This window comes from Prionailurus viverrinus, chromosome A1 (genome assembly GCF_022837055.1).
Source record: "Prionailurus viverrinus isolate Anna chromosome A1, UM_Priviv_1.0, whole genome shotgun sequence".
Classification (NCBI taxonomy): Eukaryota; Metazoa; Chordata; class Mammalia; order Carnivora; family Felidae; genus Prionailurus; species Prionailurus viverrinus.
Window position 1 is genome coordinate 9480466 of NC_062561.1, and position 23152 is coordinate 9503617.

Below are 23152 nucleotides of genomic sequence, written 5' to 3' on the forward strand. Positions count from 1 at the left end.
ATGGCTACATCATTCTTTCAGATCTTTCCACATGTTGCTGTTTTGTCTATTCCAGGCCCTTCTAGCCTACCAGATGCTTCAGCCACAAGAGCTATCTATCTATTCGTTTTCAAGCAACCACACCTTTGTTTCTGTTTTTCTCTCTCTCTCTTTTTTTTTTCTTTCTGTTTTTCTCTTTGGAAATGAGTGAAAATGCAACTTCCTCCATGAAGTCTCCCCAAAGCACCTCAGTCAGAATTTATCAGTCCTCATTCTCCACTCCGAAGTACCATGGACCAGAGCGGGGGATGGGTTAAATAGGTGATGGGGATTAAGGAGGGCACTTGTGACGAGCACCGGATGTTGTATGGAAGTGATGAATCACCGTGTTGTACACCTGAAACTAATATTACACTCTATATTAACCAACTGGAATTTAAACAAAAACTTTAAAAAGAAAAGGAAAAGTACCACGGAGAACAATGGCACCACACGTTACACTGTTTTCCCTGCAGTTAGGTTAAGTGTATGCCTACTTTCCAACTACAAAGTGAGTTCTCTAAGGATGAGGCCTGTCCATTACTTATCTTTATATTCCCACAGAACCCAATAAATGTCTTTCTAATAGCAAAGCGCTACATAAACACCTACTGAATTAATACAGATGAAAGAAAAAGAGTGGAGTTCTAATTACGATGATCTGTTTGGATGCACTTTGGGAGAAAGCGATTTCTCAAGTTCTGTGGTCACAGGTACAGACCTTCAGACTAGTAATGAGCAGACAGAAGCACTCAAAAGTGATTACCTATAATGGATGTAACGTTTGCATAAGGGAAAACAAGTTTAGAAGAAAACCCTTCAGTCAGCCAAATCTATTTTCTTCTCCAATATTTCAAGGAAAGCTAAGTTCCTACCTTTGTATCATAAAGTATGTGTTTCTCCCCAACACCTAAGTTCTCCTTAGCAGTTTATAAAATTGCTACCAGCGACTATTTTTCTAGTTACATTTTTTCCTCCCTATCATGGTAAATTAAAGTTCAAAGTACAAAAGTTTAAATGGTGTCAGTTCAAGTAGTAAAACTTTTATTTTCCCCCATTAGCATTAATTTCTTATTTATAATCAGTGTATACAGTAGTAAAGTTGAAACTCATTTCATACAGATATACTAGATAGCATAGAGAGATTTGTTTTAGAAAACAAGGAAGAGTAAAAAGAGGAACAAAGAGAAAGTAAAGAAACAGTAAATCAGAAACTGTAACAAACCACTCAAATTTCAAAATTTCATGCGGCTAACATGAGAGCGAGCCAGGCACTCAGGAGCTGATTCTGGGAGGTGTAATATTCCAGAACAGCTTCCAGGTTCTAAATTGAACCACTTCCATTAGTGCTTTAAATAAGTTTCTGATTATTGTAAATTCAACTAGTAATTTAAGCATGTTTTAAGAAAAAGAACATTTTTCTTTTTAAGTAACAAGATTATTAGAATTAATGGTATATACATAGTAGCAGGCAGGAAAGACAATGCGAGATGGAATCGGTGAGCCAATTAATTACACCATAGAGCTTGGAGATCTAGTCACAAAAGTGAGTAAGGAAGATGTTATAAAAATTAAGTTCCAAAAGTCATAGGTGAGGCTTGCACTTCTGATCATCAGGAAGAAACTGGTACCAGACTCGTCTTTTTATGGTAAACAAATATAAAACAAAAGAGAAGAGGCAACTTTTTTCATGCATTAGCCAAGAGACAGCAAGTGACTGTAAATTGGCTTTTTCTTAAGTTCTGCCAAAAATTTGAGTGCCTGCTGGAATAAAATTCAGTACCCTTCAAAGAAAAACAACATGATCCAGACTCTCCACAGTGTAAAATATACAATAAAAATTACTGAGCATGTGAAGAAACAGAAAAGATGACCCACGGTGAAGAAAATTAAAAAGCAGCCAATACAAACTGTGTTCCACATATAAGAATTAGCTGACAAAAACTATAAAGTAGTATATCAATGATCTATTTCCTTATTTTTACAATATTTTTTAATGTTTATTTTTTGAGAGAGAGAGAGACACACAGAGTACGAGTGGAGGAGGGGCCGAGAGAGAGGGAGACACAGAATTGGAAGCAGGCTCCAGGCTCCGAGCTGCCAGCACAGAGCCCAATGCGGGGCTTGAACTCATGAACTGAGAGATCATGACCTGAGCCAGAGTTGGAAGCTCAACCGACTGAGCCACTAGGTGTCCCCCAATTATCTATTTCTGAATAAAAAAGTTACACTAAAGCATGGTGGCCTAAAATAACAATTTATTACCTTCATAGGTTCTGTGCATCAGGAATTTGGGAGAAGCTTAGCTAGAAAGCTCTAGGTTAGGGCCTATGATGGCTAATTTTATGTGAACTTGGCTGGCCCACTGTGTCAGATATTTTGTCAAACATTATTCTAGATGTTCCTGTAAAGATGTTTTTGTATGATGTTAGTATTTAAATCAGTGGATTCAGTCAAGCAGACTGCCCTCCATAATGCAGATGGGCCGCATCTAATCAGTTGAAGGCCTGAACAGAACAAAAGCCAGACCTGCCCAGAGCAAGAGGGAATTGTGCCCAGAAAGGGCCTTCAGACTTTAATTGTGACATCAACTCTACCCTGAGTCTCCAGCCTGCCAGCCTACCCTGAAGATTTTAAACTTGACAGTCTCTGTAATTCCATGAGCTAGTTCATTAAAATAAATCTGTCTCTTTATACACATGTTCTATTGGTTCTGTTTCTCTAGAGACCCTGACTAATACAGGGCCTCTCACGAAATTTCAGTCAAGGTACAGGCCAGGCCAACAGTCATCCAAAGGCAGCTAACTCACATAACAGAAAAGCTGGTGTTGGCTCTTGGTGGGACATGTTAGTCCCTTCTCACATGGGCTTCTCCACAGGCTCTTTGAATTCATGGTGTGGCAGCTGACCTCCCCAAAAGCATATAATCTGAAAGAGGGAGAGCCAGGCAGAAACTATCCTTTTTATGATCTGGCCTTGGAAGTCATATATAGGTAGCATCATTCTGCCATATTCTATTCCTTAGAAACAAATCACTAAATCCAAACCATTTTCAAAGGGAGGGAAGGAAATTCCACCTTTTGAAAGGACAATCTCAAAGAATTAAAGGAAAAGATGGACAAAATGGATGAAGAGATGAGGAATCCCAGCAAAATAATGGGGACTATAAAAAATAACCAAATGGAAATGCAAGATTTACAAAATATATCTGAAATGAAAAATTCACTGGACAAGATTGAAAGCAGATTAGGCAATGGCAGAAGAAAGTGTCAATGATCATGAATATAAATGAACAGAAATTATCCATCTGAATAAGACTGAAAAAAAATGTAAGAGAGTCCCAGTGACCTATGAAACAATATCAAAGTCCAACATACATATAGGATAAATAAAAGGAAAACTCCACAGAGGTACATCATAGTAAAACTGCTGAAAACAAAAAGATAAACATAATCTCTTAAAAACAACCAGAGGACCACCGCTTAAGAAAATCCAACCCGTTGTCTATAGTTACACATATAGTACCACATGACCCAGTTATTTCACTGGTAGGTATTTATCCAAAAGAAATGAAAACATGTCCACACAAAGAATTGAACATGAATGTTGACAGCAGCATTATTTACAACAGTCTCAAAACAGAAACCACGCAATATCCATCAATAAGAGAAGGGATAAGTAATCTGTAATATGGCCATAAAAGGAAATACTACTCACCAGTAAAAAAATAACATTGATAAATCCCAAAACAATTATGCTGAAGAAGACAGTCCAAAATAATTCATACTGTATGATCCTACTTATGAAATTCAAAATTAGAATGGCAAAGATCAGATCAGTGGTTGCCTGAGGTAGAAGGTGTTGGGAAGAAAGAAGAACAGACAAAGGCGCACAAGAAATCCTATCATAATGAAAGATTCGTTCTGTACCCTGATTGGGGTATGGTTTCACGCTGTATACAACTGTCAACATCATCACATTGTAAGTGGATAAAGTTTATCACATATAAATCATTCTTTGATAAAGCTGATTTTGAAAAACAATAGCCAGGAGGGAAAAACACATTATATATACAATGAGATGAATGAAAGCTAACCTCACAGCAAAAAGCAGTGGAGGCCAGAAGATGACAAAATGATATCCTCATAAGTAATGAAAGAAAAAACAAAACAAAAAAACTTCCCAACCCAGAATTATTTATCGATCAAGAATACCCTTCAGAAATAAGGGTGAAATAAAGACATTTCAGATAACAAAAACTGAACTTGATGCTGGCAGACCTTAAACCAGAAGAAATGTTACAGAAAGTTTTCCAGACAAATGGGAGATAGACCCAGATGAAAATCTGGACCTTAAAAAAGAAAAGCAGAGCAGCGGGGGTGTTAAATATGTAGGTAAATGAAAAACACTACTTTTTTGTGCTCCTCTTAAGTTTAAACTGACAATTTAAATCTCATTATATTGTGGGATCTACAATGAATGTAGGTGTAAAATACATGACAAAACAGCACAAAGGCAGAGGGAGGCAAACAGTTATTATATTTTACATGAAGTGGTACAGTATTAGCTTTAAATTGACTGTGAGAAGTTACAGGTACATATAATCCCTAGATTAACTGCTAAAAAAAATAGGTACAGGTAAAAAAAAATCCAATAAAGGAATTAAAGTGTATAAAAAAATCAATTATCAAAAGAAATTAGGAAAAGAGGTACAGAGAAACAAACAAAATGGCACACTTAAACATAACCATATCAATAATTACATTATACTTAAATGGACTAAATACTCCAATTAAAAAACAGAGACAAACTAGATAAATAGCAAGACCCAACTATATGCTGTCTACAAGAACTACACCGTAAAAATAAGGACAGGGTGAAAATTAAAGAAGAAAGCAGATATATCATACAAACAGTAAGCAGAAGAAAGATGGTGAGGCTGTATTAATATCAAAGTAAACATCAAGCTGGGGTGTCTGGGGGGCTCAGTTGGTTAAGCATCCAACTTGATTCAGGTCATAATCTCACGGTTTGTGAGTTCAAGCCCTGCATCGGGTTCTCTGCTGTCAGCATAGAACCCACTTCAAATCCTCTGTCTCCCTCTCTCTCTCTGCCCCTCCCTTGCTTACTCTCTTTCTCACTCTCTTTAATAAACATTAAAAAAAAAAGTTAACATCAAGCCAAAGAGGATGTAACCAGAGACAGAGATATTTTATAACGGTAGAAAGACAAAGAAGGCATAACAACGATAACTATCTATGTACCTAATGACAGAACTTCAAAATGCATAAAGCAAAAATTGAGAGAATTAGGGCAAACAGTTATGAACAAATTCACAATCATATTTGAAAAGTTTAACAACCCATTCTCAGTAATTGATAAAAAAAAAAAACTAGAGTAAAAACGTCAGTAAGAATCTAGAAGATTTGAACAATACTATCACACTAACTTGATCTGACCAACAATTACAGAATATTGTAATCAACAAACACAGAACAACATTCTATTTAATCGCAACTAAAACATGTCACCAAGAAAGACTGTATGTTGAATTATAAAATAAATTCAATACAATTTAAAAATTGACATTCTACAGAGTAGTTCTTGACTATAATGGAATTGAATTAAAAATCAACAAGAAGATATCTAGAGAATCCTCACATATTTGGACAGTAAACCACAAACTTCTAAATAACCCAAGAGTCAAAGAAAAAAAAACAAAAAAACAAAAAGGAAAATTAGAAAATATTTCTAACTGAATAAAGAAAATATGCTATAGCAAAATCTGTGGGATAAAGCCAAAGTGGTGCACAAAGAGAAATTTATAGCTGTAAATATTTATACTAAAAAAAGAAGAAAGGTTTAAAATCAATAGCATAAATTTCTACCTTTGGAAAGAGAAAATTAAACTCAAAGTACAATGGAGAAATGATAAAAATAAGAGAAAAAAATCAATGACATAGGAAACAGAAAAAGTGCAAAGCAAAATATTGAGTTTTTAAAAGATTAATAACATTGATAAATCTCTAGAGCAAGATGATCAAGAACAATAGAGATAAAACACAAATGACCCATTTTAGGAATGAAAACTGAGCCATTACTATAGACCCTACAGACAATAAAAGGAAAATTAGGTGTATAGATTTGTATTATGTCCACTTGTAATTTCATTTCCTAGAATTCTCCTCACTGAATAGTTCTGATTCAGTGTGCACCACATAAGTCATTATGGGTGAAATTTAAAAGGCAGAAATGAATCAACTCAGAAAATTGGTTCAGAATATGAAGTGCATTTGCAGCTCAAGCATACTGTCACTTATCTGCTGGCTCTGCCCTGCTAGGGCAGATTTCTTCCTTCAGCTTTTTTGACTCCTTAGCCAGGTGTATATTTAATACTGTTACAAACAGTGCCAGCTTCTTCAATAGGACATCCCAGTCATCAAAGTTGGAAGTCTTAGAGGCAATGAGAGCCCGGCATGGGTTCCAGTATGTCCTCATGGGGTCCCAGCTCATCCCCAGAGGTTATAATTTGTCTTTCTTTCCACCACTTCATCTTGTCTTCCTGACTGCTCTCGCTACTGACTTCAGGCTCCAGAACCAGACGTGAAATCAACAGCCTCACATAAACCCTTTAGTCAGCTTGCACATTTGTATTAGGTCAAATCCCAATAAATTTGGCAAATTAGAAGAAATGGACAAATTCTTTTCAAGACAAGGTATCAAAACTTAAGAAAAATCAGATAACCTAATTAGACAGCCTTATACTTATTTATTTTTAAGTCAATGGAATAGAACAGAGAACTGAGAAATAGGCCCACAAATACACAGAAAAATAATTTTCAGCAAAGGTGCCAAACTAACCAAATGTAAAAAGAAAACTCCTTTCAACAAATGGTGCTTGGAACAACTCGATATGTATTTGAAAAAAATGAAACTCAACCTCTAAGCGATACTATACACACAAAATTACTTCAAGATGGACCACAGATTTAACTATAGTTTCTAAAAGAAAAATAGGAGAAAACCTTTGCCCCTTGGAGTAAACAAAGATTTCTTAAGACACAAAAAGTGCTATCTGTAAAGGAAAAGCTTAACAAGAAGACCATCAAAATTAAAGCTTTTCCGAGGTACCTGGGTGGCTCATTCAATGAAGTGCCCAGCTCTTTGTTTTAGCTCAGGTCATGATCTCACGGTTCATGGGTTCAAGCTCCGCATTGGGCTCTGCGCTGATCGTGCAGAGACTGCTTGGGATCCTCTCTCTCCCTTTCTCTGTCTCTGCCCCTGCCCTGCTCATTCATTCTCTCTCTCTCTCTCTCTCTCTCTCTCTCTCTCTCTCTCTCTCTCTCTCAAAATAAACAAATAGGGGTGCCTGTGTGGCTCAGTCAGTTAAGCATCTGACTCTTGGTTTCTGTTCAGGTCATGATCTCACAGTTTGTGAGTTTGAGCCCCACACTGGGCTCAGAGCTAATGGTGCAGAGCCTGCTTGGGATTCTCTCTCTCTCCCTATCTCTGCCCCTCCCCTGATCGTGCTCTCTCTCTCTCCTTCTCTCTCTCTCTCTCAAAATAAATAAACTTAAATAACTAATGAAAACTTTCCTTATCAATAGACACCATAAAGAAAATTGAAAGGCAAACCACCCTGGAAGAAAATGTTCATGATGTATACATCTGATAAAGAACTCCACAGCATTAATAGAACAACAAATAAACCAATTAAAACCTGAGCAAAGGACTTGAAAAGACACTGCACAAAAGATATACCAATGACCAACAGGCCCATGAAAAGGCACTCCACATCGTAAGTCATTAGAGGAACACAAATTAAAACCATAATTAGAGTATTTCAGACTTGTTAGGAGGACTAAAATTAAAATACCGACCATACCAAATGTTGGCAAGGATGTGGAAATACTGGAATTCTCGTTGGTTGATGGTGAAAGAGTAAAATGGTGCAACCACTTGGGAAAAGTTTGAGTATTATAAAGTTAAACATATACATATCTACCCTAGGACCCACCTGTTCTATTCTTAGCTATAGTACCCAATAGGATCCAAAACACTCATCCCCAAAAAGATTTGCACAAGAATTATTTACACCTTCATTCATAATAGCTCTAAACTAGACATAACTCAAATGTTCAACCAAAAAAGGAATACATAAATTGTGGCATAATCATATCAGGAATATACCAATACACGTAACCATGTGGATGAATCTCAAAACATTATGGTGCCTGAACGTAACAGACACACAAGAGTACATACATATTACGATTCCATTCGTGTGAAGTTTAATAGTAGGTAAAATTCATCTATGGTGACAAAAACCAGGAAAGGTAATGCCAGTTAAGGGTTTGAATTAACTGGTAGGGGGCACATAGCAACTTCCTGGGTGCAGAAATATCCTACATCTTCAGTAGGGTACCGATTAAACGGGAATATTCATTTGTCAAAACTCACCAGAACACACACTTAAGATTTAAATTTTATCTCAATTTTATGTAAATTTTATTTCAATATAAAAAGAAAAAAATTCACTTAGGAAAATTTCAACAGTCTTCAATAGGATGAAATTATATTTTTCGGAGCAGCATATTTTGAAGAAAATCCCAAGAGAACTTTATTTTTAATCACTTAAGATTTAATGAGGACTGTAAAAGTAAAAATTCGGGGGCGCCTGGGTGGCTCAGCTGGTTAAGCGTCCAACTCCGGCTCAGGTCCTGATCTCACAGTTAGTGAGTTTGAGCCCCACACTGGGCTCTCTATTATCAGCTCGGAGTCCACTTCAGATCCTCTGTCCCCCTCTCTGTCTCCCCCTCTGCCCCCCCCCTTGCATATGCGTGCAAACTCTCTCTCGCAAAAATTAACATTCAAAAAAAAAAAGTAAAAATTTAGATATCCTATCAAATTTATTAACACGAATACTGCTCTGAAATGTAAGGAGCTCACCAGAGAACTACTGTGGCCTCTCTTTCCACCTAAGACCAGTTGGTTTTGTGATACTACAACCTTTAAGCAGAATGCCAATGGACTAAATTCTTACGTAAATGGAAAAAGGTAACAGGAAGTAAAATAAAAATATATATATAGTAAAAGGAAGGCATCATACCTGTTGGGAGAGGTATATATATCCTTTTTTCTAATCTCCTTCTCAAAGCTTCATCAATGTCCCACGGGAAATTAGTAGCAGCCAATACCATAACCATTTTGGAAGGATCATCATTCTCTAAAGCTCCTCCAACTCCTATAAATGGTAAGGGCAAAAGGAGTTTTTCTTACTGTTCCTTATTCTTTCATTCAACTCACATCTCTAAGCATCAGCCACAGGCTTCGTCATAGGCTCAATGACGAAAATAATGCAGTCCTTCTGACCTCTGTATGGTGGCAGAACCAGACACATCAACAGATAACTACAAAACAAGGAGGTAACGATTTACATCATCTAATCCAATAAGAAAAAAATTTTTTTTTCTGTAAGAAAATGAATATAGATTTAATTTGCTCTGAAAAGAAGAGGCATGGGAGATTATGCTGTTTTCTTCCTTATTTTTTTAAATCATGAAGTTCCTCAAAAAAAAGTTTTATTTTAGTTGTCAGTCTAATTTATCTTCTCAAGAATAAAAACGTTCACATCTACTAATGTACTAGCATGCAATCATAACATTTGTTGCAGGTTATATACTGCGACAATTTTATCCTTCAAACTTCTAAGTGACTTGTTAAAAATCAACAAAAAATTTGAGAATAAACCTAATAATCAGTCACTACTGAAAATAGCATTTCTTTTTATACCAAACAAAATATATGCACATTGAGTCTACTTTTTCAGAATTAAAATTTTAGAATAAGAAGCTTCAGATTACAGGGGCGCCTGGGTGGCGCAGTCGGTTAAGCGTCTGACTTCAGCCAGGTCACGATCTCGCGGTCCGTGAGTTCGAGCCCCGCGTCAGGCTCTGGGCTGACGGCTCAGAGCCTGGAGCCTGTTTCCGATTCTGTGTCTCCCTCTCTCTCTGCCCCTCCCCCGTTCATGCTCTGTCTCTCTCTGTCCCAAAAAAATAAATAAACGTTTAAAAAAAATTTAAAAAAAAAAAAAAAAAGAAGCTTCAGATTACACAATGGCAACTCTGGAAAATGTTCAGTGAAAAAAAAAAAAAACATCAAACACTCCACAAAGTTTATTGATAAGAGTTTCTAGTTGTAGCCTGGCATAACAAAGTAGAGAATTTATTTTTTTTAAATTTTTTTTAATGTTTATTTCTTTTTGAGAGAGAGAGAGACATGTGAGTGGGGAGGGGCAGAGAGAGAGGGAGACACAGAATCTGAAGCAGGCTCCCGGCTCCGAGCTGTCAGCACAAAGTCCAATGCAGGGCTCCAACCCACGAACCATGAGATCGTGACCTGAGCCGACGTCAGACATTTAACCGAATGAGCCACCCAGGCGCCCCACAAAGTAGTGAATTTAAAGCAACCCAGTTCAATACGGTATTTTCTTAATTATTACTAAACTCCTGATTCAACCATTGCCACAAAGAATCAAGCTCTCCAGGCTGCCTGTGTGGCTTAGTTGTTAAGTATCTGACTTTGACTCAGGTTATGATCTCATAGTTTGTGAGTTTGAGCCCCACACTGGGTGAGCTCAAGACCTGCTTGAGTAGCCCCGCTTCTCTCTCTCTTCTTCTCCCTCTATCTTTCTATCTGCTCCTCCTGGGATTTTCTCTCTGCCCTTCACTCACTTGTGCCCTTTCTCTCTCCCTCTCTCTCTCTCTCTCTCTCTCTCTCAAAAAAAAAAAAAAAAAGAAAGAAAGAAAGAAAAAGTAATCAAGCTCTCCAACTCATAAGCAACAGAACTGTAGTCACAAATACCCCTCGATGAAATTCAGCTAAATTTATATTCAGTGATATTTTTAAAACATCTAATAGGTTTCCTCTAGATCCCTCCCCAAAAATATAACATACTCACTCTTTTCTTTCATACGTCAGCAGAAATTAAAATGATAAACGTTTTGAGGGGAGGACCTGTACTACATTGTTTTATGTATCTTACAGTGCCTGGCACCATATAGAACACACACTCCAAGTATTCAGTAAGTATCTATAGCTGGTGTATAACCTTATTTGTTTTGAAACAGCACATTCTGGATATTAACACATTTTACATATACCACACAACTACCAGAACAATAAACCTCTAAAAGAAGGCTCTGGCCCATCACTCTCTTCCTTCACTGACATTCCTTTGTCTGAAAAACTTCTGCCAAAGCTTCAAAGCCCAACTCAGCTATTCCCTCCCATGATTCCCTTAGTCTGGGTGGCACCTTTCCTACTGTGTTTTCACTGCACCCAGAGGTCAGTTCTACCACACAACTTATAACGTATTGTTCAGTTGCCTGCTTCCCAACTAGACCAGTGGTTCTACTTTCTGGTTTCGTGCTCCTTTTATTTTTTTTAAGTTTATTTATTTATTTTGAGACAGAGAGAGAATCCCAAGCAGGCTCCGAGCTGTCAGCACAGAGCCTGCCCGACGCAGGGCTCGAACCCATGAACCGTGAGACCACGACCTGAGCTGACATCGAGAGTCAGACATTTACCCAACTGCGCCATTCAGGCGCCCCTGAGGCTCCTTTTACACTCTTAAAAATTACTGAGCTCCAGGGGCGCCTGGGTGGCGCAGTCGGTTAAGCGTCCGACTTCAGCCAGGTCACGATCTCGCGGTCCGTGAGTTCGAGCCCCGCGTCGGGCTCTAGGCTGATGGCTCGGAGCCTGGAGCCTGTTTCCAATTCTGTGTCTCCCTCTCTCTCTGCCCCTCCCCCGTTCATGCTCTGTCTCTCTCTGTCCCAAAAAAATAAATACACGTTGGAAAAAAAAAATTATTGAGCTCCAAAGAGCTTTTGTCTGCGTGGAATGTAACTATCAGTATTTAGTGTGAGAAATTAAAATGGAGAATTTTTTTAAATATTACTTCATTTTAATATAATAACGACTCTATTATTTGCTAATGTAAATACCATTTTATGAAAAATAACGATGATTTTTCAAAACCAAAAAGAAACCAGTAAGAAGAGTGGCATTTTCTTACATTTTTGTAAATCTCTTTAATGTCTGACTCAACAGAGAACAGCTGGACTCTCCTATCTGCTTCTGCTTTCCACCTATTACGACATCCGAAATGTCTTGTAGTCTCTGAAAAACTACACTGTATTCTCGGGGAGAGAATGAGAATCAGAAAGAGCAAATAACATCTTGATATTATCATGAAAATAGTTTAGCCTTTGCAGACCTTTTCAAAGGGTCTTAAAGGGGTCCTGGGGCCCCGGACCACATCTCCGGAACCTCTGCTCTGAATAGTTAAGTCCTTGCAGACCATGACGTTCCTTTTCTTTGTAACTTCACAACCTGAAATGGTACGTGATTCATGACAGGTATGCAAGAAGTGCTTTTCCTGAGTGCACGAACAAATGGGGGGGGGGGGATGAACAAATGATCACAAATAAATTCGGACTGCCTTCTAGTCCCTTCCCTGACAATTTCCACAATATGAATCTCCACAAAATTCAGAAAGGAAATATAATGGTTGGGTGACAGTAATTAAATATCAATTACCATCCATCTGAATGAGTAGTTCAGACTTGACTCTGCGACTTGCCTCGTGTTCATCAGAGGTTCCTCTTCGACTGCAGATGGAATCTATCTCATCAATGAAGATTGTGGTGGGTGCATAAAATCTAGCCTTTGTGGAAAATATTTTAAAGAAACCATTTAATGAGCTCATAAAATAATCTGATTTTTTTAATGCCATTTCCTCCTCCTAAGGAAATGGTAAAAACAAAAAGAGCAGAAATTTTGCACTGCTTTAATGTCACCATGTGGTTGCCAACAGGGATTAAATCATTTATATCACATAAAGGAAATTTCTAAAAATAAAAGCTATATGGTTGGTGAAGGTAGCTGACATACATGGGGATTCATAATACTATTATTTATACCTTCTGTATTTGAAAATCTCCAAAATACAAATCTTTTTAAAGACAAATTACCCATCACCATCCTCACACATACATACTTTCTTAAATAACTACCGCAAATCCTTTATGAAAAAGGAACAAACGTCAATGATAGATCAATTTGATTTTTAAAATATACATTACAAAATACTCTGCTCAAGCAGCTCATTAGAAATACAGAAATATCAAACATACACAATTCCAAAGTGTCTTCAACCCTCACTGGAAAGGATGCTGAAGGGCCTTCTTTTATGTCAGAGAGGAAAACACACATCAACTACTCCACAAAACCCACTACCCCATATCTTCCTCATGGGTCAAGAACTGTTCAACTATAAGTCCATTTGCCCTTTTAAAAACAGATCCCAGGTGAATGGATCTAGATTTATAGGGATATCATTTGTCTACACAACCAGTACTTTGAAATCTGAATATATAGATCATCACTCACCATTTCAAACAACAGACGGACTAACTTCTCAGATTCACCTCTATATTTAGATGTCAATGTAGAAGAGGAAACATTGAAGAATGTTGTGCCACATTCGGTGGCAACAGCTTTAGCTAGCATAGTCTTCCCAGTGCCGGGGGGTCCAACCATCAGTACGCCCTGAAATTTCAAAAGATGTATTAAATGTTTTATCAGATTAAAATACATTCTTATAAAGTATCATCAGCTATTGACATACATAAAAATTCCCATCAAAAGGTAAACCCAATTATCACAGTGAAATCATGGTGCATTTGATATGAGTATCATTTTACACAGTAAAAAAAAATGAAGACTGATTTCATAAAATGTCTCGAATCAGAGGTAGTCAGAAATGGGTGTTACAACAAAAGGCCCAGACAAGAAGAAATCTTCTGATACATTTCGAAAGAACCTACCCAGGGGCACCTGGGTGGCTCAGTTGGTTAAGCATCCAACTCTTGGTTTCGGCTCAGGTCATGATCTCACGGTTCATGAGTTTGAGCCACACTCTGGGCTCTGTGCTGTCAGTGTGGAGTCTGCTTGGGTTTCTCTCTCTCTTAGTCTCTCTCTGGTCCTCCCCCACTCATACTCTCGCTCTCAAAATAAACAAATAAATTAAAAAAAAAAAAAAAAAAGAACCGACCCAATTTTCTTAAACCTGGAAGAAGATACGTATGTATAGTCTTGAGCACTGCTTAAGACTGACTGCTCTATTTAAACATAAAATAAAACCTTTTCTACCACATCTAGTAGAATTACATATCCCTTGCCCTCCTAAGGGACAAAACCAATCTTCCACAATACATAATACACAGTATTTAATCAAAACTAGATCCACTTATCAGTTAGTAAGGTAACTGAAATCTAGTGGCAATTCAAGCATAACCAATTTAGCTAGCATTTCGTCAGCTTAATGTGCTAGACAATAGTTTACATACGATAGTGTTACCGATGAAAGAGCCACTAAATATAACAGACTCAAAACTACATTTTAGTTACTTAATACCTTTGAAAACAAAACTATTCTGTAAAAATAAATCAATAAGGAGTAAAAATTATTCAAGAACACCAATCGTTTAGTGTTGAAGACTACTGGATTTTCAGATACTTCCTATTTTCTTCTGACACTTTTAATGGGAGTGCAAATATATAAGTGACGCTACATTTCTTTCGTATAATAGTGGATGATCTTAATTCCTTCCCATTTATTTGGCTTAATAAGCTTCTGGGGATTTACATTTTGAAAACTATGTGCACATAAAAGTTTCAGAAATTTAGAAACTGTCCAAACCCTTTTCTAGTGTAAAAATTAAGAAAAGGAAAACTCTTTTAAAATAGAGCCTGGAGGCCAGAAGGGGGAGCTCTCACACCCTACAACCCCTAGTCGATTGCAGACCCAAGGGGAAGAGATCGGTCTTGCAAGTCTATGCTACCTTAGCTACTTTACCACCCCAGCAGGAGGAAGAAAGGTTTTTCTACTCCCCTGGCAACAGTCCAGCCAATGAAAGAGTGTCATAACCCAGCCAATGAAAAACCACTATACTTTAACTTTACACTTTGCTCCAATAGACTTTTCCTTTTTTTTTTTTTTTTTTAATGTTTATTTATTTCGACAGAGAGAGAAGCAGCAGTGTGGAGGGGGTGCAGGGAGAGAGAGAGAGAGTGAGAGCGAGGGAGAATCCCAAGCAGGCTTCCTGCTGTCAGTGCAGAGGCCAACTCAGTACTCTAAATCAAGAGTCCGACAGTCAGATGCTTAGCTGACTGAGCCACCCAGGAGCCCCTCCAATACACTTTTTCTTTGCAACAGGCCTCCCAATTTCCCCTTTCCTCTATAAAAGAGTGTTCCTCTCCTTTGTTCTCCAGTCTTGCCTATGGTTCTGCCATAGCTTGCTTGTCCTAAATTGCAATTCTCTGCTACTCCTAAATAAACCCAGTTTTTGCTGATAAAGTAACTGAGTTTTATTTTTCAGGTTAACACAGCTATAGAATTCAGACACCCAGAAAGAGCAGAGGTCACTAGGATTTAAAACACTCCTTTTATAAAAAGTATTTTGCTTTGCAAGGAGCCTTTAACGGTGCATGAGATTGGTATTTTGGAAACTGTAAAAACAACTAATATAGCACAGCTATAGCCAAATTCATTATTTCTTTTTCTAATGTCCCCTTTGAATGCCCTTCTCAGTTCCTGTAATGTCCTTCAATGGGGCCACCTCCAACAGGAGCTAATTTCCAAAATTAGCATCTGTACATAGATAGATTCACACAGTACAGTATTTATAAACGCCAGCTCCTCTTTCAATTATCTCCTCGGTTGCCTGTATCTCCTTCTCTATCAGCTCCTTCCCTCAGTATATAAACAGACTTAAATCTGTCCTGTTAACAAAAAATCCTTCACTCGACCCTACATATCCTCTAGCTACTATTCACCTCGCCTTCCCTTCTCAGCCAACCTTCTTAAAGAAATGGTATGTGTTTACTATTTTTTCTTTATGAGCTACAATCCGCCTTCCGCCTCCACTAATTCACTAAAACTGCCTAATTTACTAATGCCAGGGTCATTTTTCAACTTCTGTCGTTTCTCCTTCTCTCTGTCCATTGAGGGTGCTGATACCTAACATTCATTCCCTTCTTCCTGAAACACTTTCTCCCCGGGTTAATTCTATGACCCTCTTCCTTCCCTGAGACTCCTCCTCCTTGGGACTCTCTTCAGTGCCTTTCGGATCTCCTCTTCCTCTGCCCTTTACATTCTCAAAGCGATTCCAAGCCTTTTGCTCTTTTCCCTTTATAGACCTCCTTGAACCATCTCATCCACATGCATATTCTCACTATTTTAATTTAAATCCAAACTCTATCCTAAGCTCCACACCTCTGTTTCCAATTACTTGCGGAGTATTTACCTAAACATATTTTGTTTCTATTTAAACCTGCACCTCTTCTCAATTTCCAGTATCAGTTTATAGTGTGCATGCTGTATAATAAAGAATTTGGCTGTTTTTTTCCCCCCAGTTCCCGGGAGGTGGAGACCACAAATCCTCGGAATTTCCAAAGTGACAGGAGTGTCTTTGTTGTTTCATTGGAATCCTGAAATTTTATGTTAATGTGGTGACTCATGGTAGGCCCCTATATAGTTTATGCTAATGAGATAATTCAGATGGTAGCTGGCCTTGCCAGAAAAACCAACCATAGGATCAGAGCGTTAGGACTTTGAGCCAACTTTGGGTTGAGTGATGTCAACCAGACCTCTAGAGAAAGGAGACTGGAGACTGAGACACGTGGGCAGTGATTCAATCAATCCCAGCTATGTAATGAAACCCCAATAAAAACCCTCCACAGTGAAGCTTGAGTGAGCTTCCTTGCTGGCAGGACTCTATGTGTTGTCACACACCCATGTGCTAGTAGGGCAAAGCAACCTGACTCTATGGACAAAAAAACAACAGCAGCTTCGCTTCCGGCATCCTCCTGATCTTGCCCCTATGCGTTTCTTCCCTTGGCTAGTCCCGATTTGCCTCCATTTGCTATGATAAAAATTGTGATTGTAAGTACAATGCTTTCCTAAGGTCTGTGAGTCATTTCTAGAGAATTACCAAATCTAAGGAGATAGTGAGAACCCCCAAATTTATAGCCAGCTGGCCAGAAGTGAAGGAGACCTGGGGACGCCCAAGTAGGCAGTTGGCATCTGAAGTGAGGACAGTCCCACGGACAAGTGCCTTCAACCTATGAGGTCTGGCCCAAAGTAGCTGGTGTCCCAAGTAACTGCACGCTCCTTCAATTAAGCCTGGAATTTGGGGGTCATACAACTTGTCCCTCTTCCTCATCCCTATAAACTATTAGTCATATCTTTTATGTATCTCATAAATCCACCCATTTTTCACTGGCCAAATAACAAATGCCTTTGTTCAGGTCCTCACTGTTCAGCTCGACTGGTGCAACATCCTCTTAATCAGGTTCCTCATCTGTATCCATCTATGCCCATCTCCAGTCCATCCTCCATACTTCTGGTCAAGGTGATCTTTCTACGTTTGCAAATCACCCTCCTGCTAAAGACTTACAGAGCTTGGGGCGCCCGGGTGACTCAGTCGGTTAAGCCTCCAACTCTGGATTTCGGCTCGGGTCACGATCCCACAGTTTTTGAGTTCAAGCCCTTCGTCAGGCTCCACGCTGACAGCACTGAGTCCACTTGGGATTCTCTCTCCCTCTCTCTCTGCCCCTCCCCCCCTGCTTGCTCTCTTTCTCTCAAAATAAATAAGTAAACTTTATTTAAAAAAAAAGATTTACAGGGCTCATCGTGATAGGTGGGTGTATGCCTACTATTCCTGCTGTCTTAAAGCTCTTTTTTTTTTTTTAACGTTTTTTTATTTATTTTTGAGACAGAGAGAGACAGAGCATGAACGGGGGAGGGTCAGAGAGAGGAAGACACAGAATCTGCAACAGGCTCCAGGCTCTGAGCCGTCAGCACAGAGCCCGACGCGGGGCTCGAACTCACAGACCGCAAGATCGTGACCTGAGCCGAAGTCGGCCACTTAACCGACTGAGCCACCCAGGCACCCCTTAAACCTCCTTTAAATACCTACTTTCAAATACCTACTTTTCTCTCTTTTAAATATTGTTTTAACAGTTACAATAAAAAGGGAATATACAGTAATATGTTACCAAAATTTGGTAGATTTGTAACAGTCCACAAAAGTTTTTAAATTGTAGAAGACAATCAAAATGCTATGGGTATTCCAAGCTATTTGTGTAAATACACAATTTCTCCTCTTCTTTACTGTAAGGCATGTCCAAAGAGAAAGAGATATTGAGAAGAGAAACAGACCTTCCTACGTAATCCAGAAGGGCAAAGTAAGATCATGGTTTTATTTCACTCTACCAGTCAGATTTGCCTGTGACTAAGACCAAACAAAGTTCCAGGCAGCCATTGTCAGAAGGTTCTTTTTTAAGATGCCAAAATAAAAGCAAAGGACTTGGGAACTAGCCCTGGGCAGACTTTTTAATCTAAAGTAGAGGGCATGTCTTAGAATTATACCATGCTTAAATGAAGTGACCAAAATTATTAACAGTGAGAAATACGTCAACTTTTAGAAAGGCATTTATTTGATCAAACACTTATTCTATGAGATTACCTGCTGTTTAGGGGCACCTGGCTGGCTCTGTTGGGAGAGCATGCAACTCCTGACCTTGAGGTCGTTGAGTCTGAGCCCCAGGTGAGGTGTACAGATTACCAAATAAATAAATAGACTCTTTAATTTGCTTCTTAATTTTTTTATCTCCAGAAACAGACATCTAGAAAATTCTTAAAGCTAATCCCTAGCTTGGCAAATCTGAGGGGCGTGACTTAACTGAAGACGGTAATTTCAACACTCTGTCCCTCTCTTGCCATGCAGAGGCAACACACCTCAACTACAAATTCAAATCCAGGTATTTAGGGGGTACACAAACCTCCTCCAGCTTTTACTCACTGTGCTAACAAACACATAAAGAAACCACAATGGTGTCTTTCATTATCACGTAAGCCACATTTTTATACCTATTTTATTTTAATACATGCTCACCTTCCACGGCCTTCTAATCCCTTTGAAAAAGTCAGGCATCCACATTGGCAGAACAACAGCTTCCCTGAGCAACTTCTTAGCTTCTTCCAAATCTGCTATGTCATCCCTTTGCAACGACAGCAAAGTTTCGTGTTTATTCAAGGACACCTCTGACTTATGGGCAATACTAACTCTTTAAAAAATTTTTTATTTATGAAGTTATTATTACATTAAGAACATGATTTAATTAATACTGCATAAAATGATCAGTGAAAACATATGGCAGTTATTAATTAGGACATGTTATTCAATTAACAACCTTCATCAGTTATGGCAACATCAAATTAACATGTAAAATGTCTCGGTTATATTTTGAAAGAATTGTCCTGTCAATCCTACACACTCATATATTAGGCATGAAGTCACAGTCAGGAAGATTAATGGATAATAAGAAAAGACTCACACCAGGCCACCCAATAATGTGTTTTCTCTGCTACTTTAATTTAAGAACTTAAAGACTAACCAATGAATGCTAGGATTCCTGGATACGATGTCTCTCTCAAGAGTTTCTACCAGATCCTTATCATAGCCCGCACCATCAAATTTGGGAATTTCACCATCACTTGCACCGTCTTGCATATTCTTCCTTCCCTGGAGACAGATATAAAAACAGTACTGTTCAATAACAAAAGATCATTTTAGGGGCGGCTGGGTGGCTCAGTTGGCTGAACGTCCAACTCTAGATTTTGGCTCAGGTCATGATCTCACGGTTTGTGGGATCGGGCCCCGCATTGGGCTCTGTGCCGACAACTCAGAGCCTGCTTGCGATTCCCTCTCTCTTTCTCTCTGCCCCCTCCTGACACATGCACTCTTTCTCTCAAAATAAATAAACATTTTTTTTTATTTTTTTTTTCAACGTTTATTTATTTTTGGGACAGAGAGAGACAGAGCATGAACGGGGGAGGGGCAGAGAGAGAGGGAGACACAGAATCGGAAACAGGCTCCAGGCTCTGAGCCATCAGCCCAGAGCCCGACGCGGGGCTCGAACTCACGGACCGCGAGATCGTGACCTGGCTGAAGTCGAATGCTTAACCGACTGCGCCACCCAGGCGCCCCAATAAACATTTTTTAAAAACACAAAAAAACAAGATAATTTTAATTAACATCACTGAGTTTCAAAATATTATAATGTAATCATTTTAAATAATTTTTTTGTTATTTTAAGATAGCGTTTTCTGATTACCCAAATGCCACCCTTCCTTGTTCATTTCCTCAGAAACAGATGAATTGGCCAACTTTATTATCCACTCCTTCAAATTTACATCCGTGGACGGACAGTTGCAAGTAAGACTAAAATGACCCTTGCTAGATATTTCTGAATTTGTGGATGCAGGGAATTTCCACCACCACCAGAGAATACACAGACTATTAATGCAGAGGACAAAACAACCTTAATTCACTGAGAACCTACTACCTGCCAATAAATCTCACATATACTCACAACAAGGTAGGTATTATTATCCTTATTTTTAAAATGAGGACCTAGGACTCAGGTGAAATAACTTAATCACCCATAATTATTAAATGGCAGAGTAGAGATTTTAATGCATCTCTTCCTGACTCCCTGAACCCGTGCCCTTTGCACAACATGAGACCATCTCATGCCTAATGGAGTCAGCTTACAGCTGAAGAGCTTTACAAACTATGACATCCTTCAAAGCAACCAAGAAGAGGCTGCATATAGGGAAAGAGTTGGGACTCTGAACTGCTTCTTACAAAGCCTTTTCCCTGTTACTCTAAGTGCCCCTCAGGATTCAGGGGTTTCTTCCTAGTAAGGTCCTTGGACCACATCATAAAGTCATTGTAGTGATAATGGTAAAAGGACCTTTTTAAGTGGTGCTATTAAGACCACTAAAGCAATATACTTTACCCCAATTCTTCATTTAATAATATGGTGGCTTTAAAAAAAGAATTACATGCTCTGTTTTCTATGGGGTTCTGCCAAGATTTACTCAGCTTTGAAGAGCTTGAAATGAAACGTGCTCAGTTGCTAGAGATAGTTCAACCAATGGAATGACGTCAGGGGACAGAGCCAAATACCTCCCCAGAGCTTCAGCCCCACAGTTACTGTCTAATACAAAAACGAAAGGGAAAGTAGTCAAAAAATGAGTCAATATCCTAAGCTTAAATCTGAAGGGAGAGAACAGCAATGAACCCCTACCACCACACTTCATCTGAGATACACCATAGGCTTGACCATAAGTGCTGACAGGGGACTAAATGGCTCCCTTTGGGCAAATGCTCTAGTTCATTAAGCACTAGGTAAATGACCAAATAGTAATCTTGGTGACTCGACCCAAAAAAATGAATAATTTTCTGTTTCTAGGTAGCACAGTGACACTATCAAGGTGAATTTTCAGAAAGATTCTTGTATTTCAGATGATAGATATCAATATTGACACTATGAAAAAGAGTAAATTTTGGGCCGCCTGGGTGGCTCAGTCAGTTAAGCATCCAATTTCAGCTCAGGTCATGATCCCACAGTTCATGAGTTCAAGCACTGCATGGGGTTCTGTGCTGACAGCTCAGAGCCTGGAGCCTGCTTCGGATTCTGTGTCTCCCTCTCTCTCCACCCACCCCCCCACCTTGTGCTCTGTCTCTGTCTCTCTCCCTCTCTCAAAAATAAATAAACATTAAAAAAAAAAGAGTAAATTTCTGGCATACCTACACAACAAACATTACATCTACAAATTTAAAATGAGCTCAGCCTAGAATCACATTTTATAATACAGGTAGGGCACAGTTACAAAGCCACATTCAAACAAATCACCAGAAACTAATCCCTTTAAAAACTTTTCTAGGGCTCAGTCTGTTGAGCATCCAGCTCTTGACTTCAGCTCAGGTCATGATCTCACAGTTTGTGGGTTCAAGCCCGGCATCCGGCTCTGCACTTGGGATTCTCTCTCTCTTCCCCTCCCCTGCTCGTGCTCTCTTTCTCTCTCAAAATAAATAAACTTAAAAAAAAAAAAACACCTCTTCTAGAAATAAATCAACTAAAGAATGCAACAGAAACTGAAATATCTGAGACTTAAGTCTTGAAATGGCATCGTAATTTCAGACCTACCAAAAAATTACTATTAAAAAATGTAGGTAGACATCCATTTTAATATGAATGTCCAAGTGGTAGGAAAGACTTGATAAATACTACCAAGAGAAAGAAAAAGCTGTACACTTATCTGAAAGTAATAGAAATCAGAGGATTTTTAAGAATAATAAATACGTGAGCATCTGTCTAACACATTTCATTGTGCAGTAGGTTTTATCGGTGAATGCATATACACTATCTGCCCTCATTGAGCATCTAGTCTGGTAGGGGAAACAAGTAAACAAAACAAAAACATACATAATCATAAACTGCGAAATGCTACGAAAAATGTGGGTGGTCAGGGTGGCTAAAAGGTATTGAGCAAATAAAACAGATTGGAGAGGAAGGCAGGGGCCAGCTCACCTAGGCCCCTGCAGGTCACAGTGAGGAGTTTGGATTTTATTCTAAGTGCACGGGGAAATTTCTGAAATGTGTTCAATAGGGAAGTAACAGGATCCTATTTACATTTTTAAATGATCCTTCTGCCTACCATGTGGGAAAAGGATGGGGTGGAGGGAGGACAAGAAGCAGAGAAAGAAAAGCCTCTATTACACTACTCAAGGTCAAGCCTCTTAATTCGCAGAAGAGGAAATACGGGTGTAAGCCAGTCAAATGACCTGCCCTAGAATCCAAAGTTTATCAAAGGTAGAGATGAGATCTGAGTACAAATTAAGCAAAAAAGATTCTAGGAACTTTTACAAATCAAAATGGTGAGGTTATTAAAGAAAAAAATTAGGGAAAGTAAAAGTAAATAATTTGGTTACCTTGAGAAATCAACAAAATGGGTGACCATTATCCTTCAAAACAAATACCCAGCTAACCTGGAATAGGGATATCAAATATAAGTAACTGTAGTTTCAGTTCACGGGCTAGACTAACTGTAATACCTAAAAGGGACTGAGTTTTCAGGCAACTAAGATAACCTCCTCACCCAAGATATTATTACCTGTACAGTTTATTAATGATAACAATACTAGCTGCAATAACA

At 38.6% G+C, this 23152-nt stretch overlaps 1 protein-coding gene across 3 annotated transcripts in view; it reads right to left on the bottom strand.

Moving 5' to 3' along the window:
- KATNAL1 (katanin catalytic subunit A1 like 1) overlaps window positions 1-23152 on the bottom strand; it is an 87319-nt gene that overhangs the window by 10003 nt on the left and 54164 nt on the right. For all 3 annotated transcript variants that reach the window (XM_047871190.1, XM_047871195.1, XM_047871200.1), the window contains exons 5-9: window positions 19543-19670; window positions 19041-19146; window positions 13471-13629; window positions 12619-12745; window positions 9128-9262 (exon numbers count right to left, since the gene is read on the bottom strand). In XM_047871190.1, coding sequence (XP_047727146.1) covers window positions 9128-9262; window positions 12619-12745; window positions 13471-13629; window positions 19041-19146; window positions 19543-19670 — 655 coding nt within the window. The remainder of the gene's footprint in view (window positions 1-9127; window positions 9263-12618; window positions 12746-13470; window positions 13630-19040; window positions 19147-19542; window positions 19671-23152) is intronic.